Raw genomic sequence first — 9,821 nt, 5'->3', positions numbered from 1 at the left:
TCCACCTACCCCCGCCCCTAAACCTACCCATCACTGGGGTCTAGACAAATCGTACAAAATCGTACGAGTGAGGTCATACGAATTCGTACGAATTAGCCACCTCGTAAAATACATACGAATTGGTCGTGAGATAGCGTTGTTTTGTTCCCGCCACTTAAAGGGGTCATATGATGCGATTTCATTTATTCCTTTCTCTTTAGAGTGTTACAAGCTCTTGGTGCATAAAGAAGATCTGTAAAGTTGCAAAGACTAAAGTCTCAAATCCAAAGAGATATTCTTTATAAAAGTTAAGAGTTAGCCACACCTACCTAAAACGGCTCGTTTGAACACGCCCCCACATACCTACCTCACTATGTGGGAAGATTTGCATAACACCGCCCAAATGTTCACACAAAGAAAGAAGGAGTAACTTTTATTCTCGCTGTAATATTGAAAAGTGAAAAGGTTTTGTAAAAATCGACGCGTTTCAAAAAGGCGGGGCATAGAGGAGAAACAATAATGTACAGTATGTGGAAAATAATGTGTTTTTTTAACTTTAAACCGCATAAACACATTTCATTACACCAAATACACAAAATAATGTTCTTTTTAGCAGCATCATATGACCCCTTTAATATAAATAAGAAAGGTAGCCTAATTGCAATTTTTAGGTCAGAATTTTGTCTTTTTTCTCATAATTGCGAGATATAAACTCACAATTCTGAGAAGAAAATTCTGAATTTTGGTTTTTTTTTTATTCCCGTGGCGGGAAATATTAATAAATCATCGGCTGAATGAATAATGTTTTCTCATCATCAGCTGCGGCCCATGAATCTAAATGCATTTGTTCTGTGCTGTCGAGCTGATAATTGCAATCAGGTGTGTTCAATAAAGGACACACGGCCGTTCCTCACCTTCTCACCGACTGGACATTCACACAGCGGCGTCTGGACACTGCTCAGCTGATGGTGACTGAGTAAAGCCTGAATCAGACACTCCAGCTCGCTCTGTCTCTCCATCGCAACAGAGCACGAAAGCTTAGACAGTGGACAAACTCCAGACTGCTTCACTGCCATCACACACAATACAATAGAATGGAATATGTCCTGTCTTTTCATCTTAGCATGCAAAAATGACTACTGACGACATGAATTAAAATAAAACAAAATATTAAGTGATGTTTTTGCGCAGTACAAGGATTTAATCATTTTTGGAGCACACACATTGAATCACTCACTCAGTCCTCTTCATTAAGGCCCGTTCACACCAAAAACTATATTAACGATCTGTTTATTGAGCCAGGTCTCATGAAAATGCTTATCAGTAACATTTTTGTGTGTGTGTGTATTTACGTGCGATTTATTAATGTGGTCAAAAGTACCGTCCTCGAAACCATTCGGTACTGAAGTTTTAAAAACGTCCATTTCCCGCTAAGATTTGAGCAGATTCTTAAACAGCGCTGATTGGTCATTGTGCTCAACAGATATGTCTGTGATTGCTTCAGTGATCATCGCTTCCCGCTCTTCACCGAGCGCGCACACAGAAACACACAAGAGCCCTTAAAACGCACGTGAACACAATGACCAATCAGCCCTGTTTAAGAATCTGCTCAAATCTTAGTAGGAAATGGACATTTTTCAAATTTCAGTACCGAATGGTATTGCGGTCGGTACTTTTGTTGACACTACTACTATTTATACGCAAAAACTTTGCCTGGCGCTTGCACTCTCAGACTTGTATTCTCAGGCATTTGCACTTCCGCTAGCGACGTCACTTGCAGTCTTTTTTCTTTTGTTCTATTTATTGATTACTTTTTGTTTGACTTTGGCGCGCATACGATACGCACGTGTTTGACATGCATATAATACGCAGTTTTTGCGTGCATATGATACACACTTTGTTGGCGTGCATATAATACGCATTTAATACACATCTACACCACACCCCTAAACCTACCAATTGTGTATCATATGCACACTAAAGTAGAAATAGAAACAGAAAATCGTGCCATTGAAATGCACATTCATGAGATCGGGTTAGTTTATTCTAAGCGCGCGCTGCCGCTTTAAACGTTCGCGCTCATTAAAGCTGGCTGGATTCTGATTCGCTGTCAAAGTTTTTATAGTTCATTAGCTGGAAAAATTGTGCTGAAAGTGATTCCAATGATAGCATTACTTTGTGTCGTTTTTTGTTATAACTGTAGAATGTTTTTTAAAACATTTGAAATTATATGGTTATCGCTATATTGCCCTTGGTTTGAACGGGCCTTTACAGCTCTCAGGCTCACTCTCTGCAAAGCATTATGGGAAATATATTCTTAAAACTGAACAGCGCGATACAAGGCAGTTGGAACTGTTTTTGTTATTATTAAACATTCATGAATATTCACAGCTAACATGGAATGTTCTCAGAACGTTCTGGCAAGGTTCTCCATGTTATGAACAAATGTTGTCCCAGTAATGTTAGTAGAACATTTGTTTAAAGTTACACAAAAACAGAAACATTTATTTGGACGTTCATCTAACATTTTGTACTGTGCTAAACTGAGCATTGTCACTGCACTTGTATACTGTTGCTCTCTTTTTGGTTTGATTGCTTCTATTGTTCTCATCATTTGTAAGTCGCTTTGGATAGAAGTGTCTGCTAAATGATTAACTGTAAATGTAAATAGATGTTTCAGGATGTTCAGAGGACATTCAAAGTAACGTTCCTATAACGTTTGCAAAATGATAACACAATGTTCCCTTAACGTTTGCACAAATGAAATAAATTACAAATGTTTTAAAAACGGGTCGTTTTGAACGTTCAGAGAACATTCAGATAAAATGTTTTCATAACTTAATGGGGACATTAGCAAAACATTCTTAGAACATTTGTGTTAGCTGGGCTTTTAATTATTCGGAATAGTGGTGAGGTATTTAGTTCTTGGAAAAAATATCATAGTGAGTCATTCAAGTTGATCATTTGTGGGAGTTTTGTTCAAGTTAAGTTCTCATGAGCTGCAAGCTGTCATATTCTCATGCCACACTATTCCAGTCACTGCTGGTGTTACACTGTGCTGAGCTGCTCTTCATATACCTGCAGTGGATGAAGGCCAGGGTTCGGGTTCAGCTCCAGCTCCATCAGTGCTGTTATGGGTTCGGCTGCTGTCGGTGGATGTGCACGGAAGCAGCTCCAGAGCCGCAGAGCGACTGCTGGACGTCCATGCGTCATGATGCTGATGCTGAGAGTGGGCGGAGCGTGTGGAGTGATGCCCCGCCCTCTTACTTTTCACTAGAAACGATCGAGGCATTTTTAAAAGCGGGACTGAAGCCACGACAGATCAGGTCAGGTTACAATCTGAAATGAAAGCACAGCAAATCCCAAATGTTTTAATAGTTTATTCATAATAATCAATATGTTAATGAGTTCAGTGAACAATATAATATATTTATTCATAATAACTAGTATAAATATTTAAATTCTCCACATTAGAAGATAAATGAACAAATAAAGCTAAATACTATAAAATATAATTAATATTATAAAAAAATGCAAAAATGTACAAAAAAATTTATAATTTTTTAAAATTAAAATTAAATAATAAATTTTATTTAATTAATTTACATTTTAAAAAGGCCTCTAACACTTGCTTTCTCTCGTCTTTTTCTATTCTACGTACTTGATTTATTTTTATTTAGTATACAAAAAAAAAAAAAACTTTCTACATGTACTGTGACTAACCGAGACTTGTTATAGGACTTGAGTATTATTGCTCTTTTGTTGATTTTGATTGCTCCTCATTTGCAAGTCCCTTTGGATAAAAGCGTCTGCTAAATGACTAAATGTACATATAATATTTACTTTTTTAAATTAATATTTAATTATTTCAATATAATATTTTAATGAATAAAACTTTTATCATATATATAAACATTATCATAATATAATATTATATATACTATACATTTAATACATCATAAGAGGATATAGCGTTCATAAATAACAGTATAGAAAAAATACTATACAGAAAATTATATATTCAATATATATTTATTCAAAATTGTATATTTAGTATCAGTATTATTTTATTTCATAATAGTAATATATTATATGAATATATACAAATTATCATAATATTAAACAAAATATGCATTTATTCAATATATAGCTATTATAATCAGTATTGTTACTTTTCGTAATTTTCCATATTAGACGATAAATGAGGAGGGTAATTATTATAATTGTATACAATAAGAAAATATCTAAATACTAATATATAATATGTGAATTAAATTGTCATCAAATATGTTTATTCATTATACAAAACTTATTTTCATTCTCCACATCAGTAGAAAAAATAACTCGAAAAGAATGAAATATTCAATTATTGTGAGAATGTATACATACTAATATAGAAATAATCCTGATGTAGATTTTTGACTCTGATATGAAGATTGTTTTGCTTGAACAACAATAATCGACAAAACAGATTTGAATGTTCTGTGTGCGGTTGATGGCGATGCAGCTGTTCAAGACTGAATTCAGTTAGAACAACAGAATCTGAGGTTTAGAGACGTGAAGCAGCATCAACACCTGCACCGGCTCACCTGCATCTCCAAACGTCTCGGAAATCATCCAGATCATCATAGAGCCATTGTTCAGATGAGTTCTCGACATAGACTTGTTATTTGTTAACTTTCATTAAGCTCTCGACATTAAAAACTAAAATGGGTAACACTTTATTTCGATAGTCCACTTTAGACATTCTATTAACAGTAAGTAACTTTGCAACTACATGTCAACTAGCAGTTAGTAGAGTATTAGTAGACTGTCTGCTTAATATCTTATAACACTTTCTTTGTCAACTTATTTTACTAACCCTAAACCTACCCTAAGTCTACTCTGAGAGTTAGTAGACATGTAGTTGCAAACTAATGAGAATTAGTTGACATGTAGTTGACATGTAGTTACAAAGTTTTTTATAGTTAGTAGAATGTCTAAAGTGGACTATCGAAATAAAGTGTAACCCTAAAATGCACTACATTTTGACCCAAGTTTCTCTAAACAGGTGTAAAAAGTAAAAGACACGATTTATTCCAAAACTACACTAAATTTAAACCATTCAGCATATATTAAGAATGTGTTTTTTTTTGATGCACTAATAAGAGCCACCTGCAGCATTAATAAGATGAAAATAAAAAAAGCTCCACAAGTTAAAAGTGATGGAAAATTTTTTAGATGCACAACCATGATATAACTGCTGTTCCCTTTAAAAAAAAATTTTTTTTTAGTATTTATTATTTATATTTATAGCTGTAGCTGTATGTCTCTTGGTGTCAGACTCACCCTCGGGTGTCCAGATGCGGGCGATGCAGATGCGTCTGGTTGTGAGAGTTGTGATTCGGTTCTGAAGCTGCTACAGGAAGTACGAGAGTTTTCTGATGTGTCCTCACCAGACTCGCTTCAGACATCAAATCAGGACGGCTGGTAAATCTGCTCATTCGTCATCACTGCCATCCATAAGAAAAGAGCAGAATATGCAAATCACTGTCACTTTCATTCTGCATTTAACCAAATTGTAATTAAATCTCCCAATGCAGGAAATGTATCTGAATTATGTTTCAAAGTATCAAATCCTTCTACAATTCCGCAGGAGAAATAAATGAGTCACTACAAGCTAACAGGAAACCTTCTCTGGTTGTTCTGGCAAGGTTCTATCAAAGCTATCAACAAACATTCTTCTACCAATGTTAATAGAACTTTCAATCAGAGTTATCATTAATAACATTCTCAAACATTAGCACAAAAAAAAAAAAATTCTGGAACTTCTTGATCACTGGAAGAGAAATGTTTGGGTTAATATTGAGATATTTTGAAGATTGGACAAAATTACAGTCTAGAGGAAACACATTTAAGTCAATGATCTCAACAATGCAAAAAGTGCATTCTGTTCTTCCTCAGAGAGACAAAATGATATAACATATTCATCAAAATTAAGTGATTTTTTATACTTAAAATTAGTCATTATCCCTTGTTAACGTCCTTTTTCTGACTCCATTGGCAGATGTTTGTTCTTATTTTAAGCATAAACTCACTTTAAAGGGACAGTTCACGCAGAAAATAAAATTGTCACCATTTACTAAGGTTGTTCCAAACTTGTATGAGTTTCTTTCATCTGTTAAACACAAAAGAAGATTTTCTGAGTAATGCTGGCAACCAAAACATTGCCGGTAACCATTGACTTCCATAGCATTTTTTTCCATACTACACTCTAAAAAATGCTGGGTTGTTTCAACCCAACTTTGGGTCAAATATGGACTAACCCAACCGTTGGATTACATTTTTAAATTGCATTTTTAACCCAAAAGTTGGGTTAGTCCATTTTTGACCCAAAGTTGGGTTGAACCAACCCAGCATTTTTTTTTTAAATGTATGTAAGTCAATGGCTACCATTAACCGTTTGGTCCCCAAACATTCTTCAAAAAAATTAGGTTCAAAAAAGAAAGAACTCATACAGGTTTGGAACAACATGAGAGTGAAATGATGACAATATTTTTATTTTTTTAATTAAGGTTTTTTCAGAAAACAAAATTTCTTAACTTATGTCAAGTAAATATATTTTCATTTAAGAAGATTTAGATATTTGTAAAGAAAAACTAGTCTAAAATACGAAGAAAAACACTTTTTTTTTTTTTGCAGTGAATACAAACACTTCTTATCTCATCTGATCTGTTCTCCACATGTATTTCAATGCTCTAAACTCTTACTGTAACTATAAAAACTAACCTCTGATGGATACAGTGTTCTTCTGGTAGATCATCTGAATGCTCCAGACCTTCATACGAGCATCAGTGGCTCTAAACTCCTCTCTGGGCTTATGATCAAATAGGCTAACAAAAACGCTGAATATTTAGCAGCTGTGAGAGATGGTGGGTTAAACAAAGGCTTCAGGAGTTCATGAGACCACAGAGACGTGAACACTGCGCCCACACCGACCCACTGTGTGATTTCTCATCTGGTTTGCTTTTTGATTTTGGTGCGTACAGAGGGCTGAAGGAGATTACCCAGCATGCCAAGGGACAAAGTCATTGTAGTTTTACTTTTTTAGCAGAACAAGGAAAGACAAACTACAAAACTGGAGAAAAATTGCAACAATTTAAGAGAGAATTAAAAGAAAGTAGCTAAAACCATGGTTAAGTTTCAGAAGAGTCGTTATATTTGTGTTAAAGTCTGTTAATCCTATAAATGGAAAATATATTTTTAAAGTATTTTTTATCATTATTGTATAGTTATCATTCTTTGTGTGAACGGACAGCTTTTCATACATAAAATACATGTTTAATTTGATTGAATTTAAGTTTATTTTTAGATGCTTTTTATGTAAAGCGATTTGAGTTACCAATTTGAATGAAATGTGCTATAGAGGTAGGCTATAACACCTCTTAAAGCAGAGTTTAAAACATTGGCCTACAGCATAGCTGTTCATTACTTTGCAAAGAGAGAAAGGAACAATGTAAAGATGTTCCTTCACCTCACCTTTACGTTTGTTTTCACTTAGGCTACAGACACTTTCCTACCAAAGGCACTTTCAAGAAAGCGCACACAGCGCATTGTTTCGAGTTCCTAGAAAGATGCAAAGAAGACAATGCTAAAAAACGAAGAGATCAAGGCGATCAAAGAAGCCCACCGGGCCCTCCGTCTCCCCTAGAGCTCCTGCTCGTTTTTACCCACAAGCCCACCGCTTCACCTGCTCCATATGCAGACACACAGCCCCTCCGCCGCCCTCACCGCAGAGCGACGCTCCTGACACACGGGGGGGAAGGAGTTAGCGATAAGCATCGCGAGTCTCTGAGGGTTTGTGGCTCAGGGGATTGAACACTGGAAATTCATCTAGTTCAGCTTCATCTAAGTGAGATTCACCAGCTGTGCGGGTCAGGAAAAGAAAAACACAAAGTACAACAATCTTTTATGATCTTGAATGATTTTAAAACACCTGTGTAAAATACACTGTAGGCCTATATAAAACATAAACTTGGATTAAAGCCTGTACACACCATGAAGAACGATAAAGCTTTAATAAAAGAGCGGTCAAAATATTTAGGCGAAAAAAGTCAACTGTCTATTATAATTTATCTATATAAGAAATGTCTGAAGCACAGCAAATCCGTGTGACAAAACGCTTGCGAAATTCGCAGAATAATGGTATGTGAACTTAGGAAAAGCAAATCCACACTACAAGATAAAAACGAGGATTCATGCATTTGGAATCACATTCAGATCGATTTTTGCATCCTATGAATGATTAAAAACATGGCTAATTCATCCATTTGAGCTTTAAAAGCTCTATGATTTAAAGCGGCAAAACTTCAGCGTGCGCTTAGAATAAACGAACGTTTATTTCTTCTATGTGGACGCGAAAATGGCTAGTTATCGTTAGTCATTGTTCCTTGGTATGTAGCTTTCCTTATCGTTAGTTATTGTCAGCTAATAAAGTTTTCATTCTAGCTATGGTTCTTGGAATCAGTGGGCACTTCTGTTGAAAATTGTAGGCCAGAAACATTATTTGATCTGACATGACTGCAGTTTTTATCAGCTTAAAATCAAATCATGTTTAGCCTCACCAAACTGCGAAAGATAAAGAGTTCGTACAAAAAAAAATGTCACCCTTCTGGACTGCATTATATTATTCTGTAATTTTTTCCTTTGAATATCTCTGCTCTGCATTATAGGCCTATCACTTGCGGTTGCAGTGAGAAAACAAAGAGGAAGAGTGACAAATAAATGTGTCACTTTCTCACGACCCACCTTAATTCTGTTTTTTTTTTCTCGCAAATCCTCTTCGTTTCATGATGTACATCTGATGATAGCAGAAACAAAAACAGCACGTTTTATCACAGCCAGTGTCAGTTATTGTGAAGAAAGAAGCACAAACACACTTACAAACAAGCAAAACATTTGAGAGACATACGATTGTTGGTTTGAAATGCTAAAACAATAAATGTTGAACATGAAGACAGTCAGTATCGTGTGTGGTTTGTGGTTAATGGTTGATGTGGATTGCTAATGTGATTCTCCACCTGTGGTTCCTCTGATAGGACACCTTTGTGAACCTGAGGAGAACTGACTTCACACATCTACTAAATCACCTGATTCAAACACATTGAGACTTCAGACATGACTAAGAAAAGACCTGGAGCATTTGAGACGCACAGATAAAGACATTTGATCTGATGCAGGACATTTCAGGTGGGGTTTCATTGTCCAAATGCATTTTAGCACCAAATAAAGTATATGAAACATTTATAGTGTAACAAAAACAGACAAATGCATGATACCAATCACTGTCTCTGTGAATGCAATGAAAGATGATGTAAAGCATCAAAACACTTTCATAAGACCGTCTGAAAACCCCCCACATGTTGTACAGTCAGAATGACTGTCGGTATCTGAATGCCCTTTCCGTGACCTGGCCTGGCATAACTTCACACCATCTCACTCTCTGTTGGTTGGGCTTTCTGCTGATCGCCGAGTGCACTAGAGTAGGTGTGTATGGAGGTGTGTGAATCGCTCCGCTCGAAGGTACTCAAGATACTCACAGTTTCACTATGGGCATTGGGCAATGACATCATCCCGAAGTGAAACGCCTCTCAGACTCTCTATCTCTGCAATCTAAAAGATGGAAATGTGACGCTTAAACAGGTTAAACGGAACCACAAGAAGCAGAAGGTCTCAGGCCGTGACATTTTCACTTCAGACTGTTTTGATCAGTTGTGTTGTGTGATGTAGTCAGTGATGTATCTTCGTTCTTTGGGCTTTGGGAAAATACATTACATATATATATATATATATATATATATATA

At 35.8% G+C, this 9,821-nt stretch overlaps 1 protein-coding gene and 1 long non-coding RNA gene across 2 annotated transcripts in view; both read right to left on the bottom strand.

Annotated features, from left to right (window-relative positions):
• The window catches only part of LOC107755610 (zinc finger protein Gfi-1b-like), a 4,280-nt gene extending 3,278 nt beyond the window's left edge, over positions 1 to 1,002 (bottom strand). Inside the window, exon 1 of the mRNA XM_016572500.1 lies at positions 894 to 1,002. Within this exon, the coding sequence (XP_016427986.1) occupies positions 894 to 998 (105 nt within the window). The 5' untranslated portion in view covers positions 999 to 1,002. The remainder of the gene's footprint in view (positions 1 to 893) is intronic.
• Positions 1,003 to 3,063: 2,061 nt separating this feature from the next.
• On the bottom strand, positions 3,064 to 7,064 carry LOC107755612 (uncharacterized). Its single transcript, XR_001641718.1, has 3 exons — positions 6,748 to 7,064; positions 5,308 to 5,471; positions 3,064 to 3,318 (listed from the first exon to the last, which is right to left on the bottom strand). It is a non-coding gene; the product is annotated as an uncharacterized LOC107755612 (long non-coding RNA).
• Positions 7,065 to 9,821: the final 2,757 nt, after the last annotated feature.

Source organism: Sinocyclocheilus rhinocerous, unplaced genomic scaffold, assembly GCF_001515625.1.
Source record: "Sinocyclocheilus rhinocerous isolate Xijiao unplaced genomic scaffold, SAMN03320098_v1.1 scaffold802, whole genome shotgun sequence".
NCBI lineage: Eukaryota > Metazoa > Chordata > Actinopteri > Cypriniformes > Cyprinidae > Sinocyclocheilus > Sinocyclocheilus rhinocerous.
The sequence above is the reverse complement of the archived record's forward strand: the minus strand, read 5'-3'. Positions and strand labels throughout refer to the sequence as shown.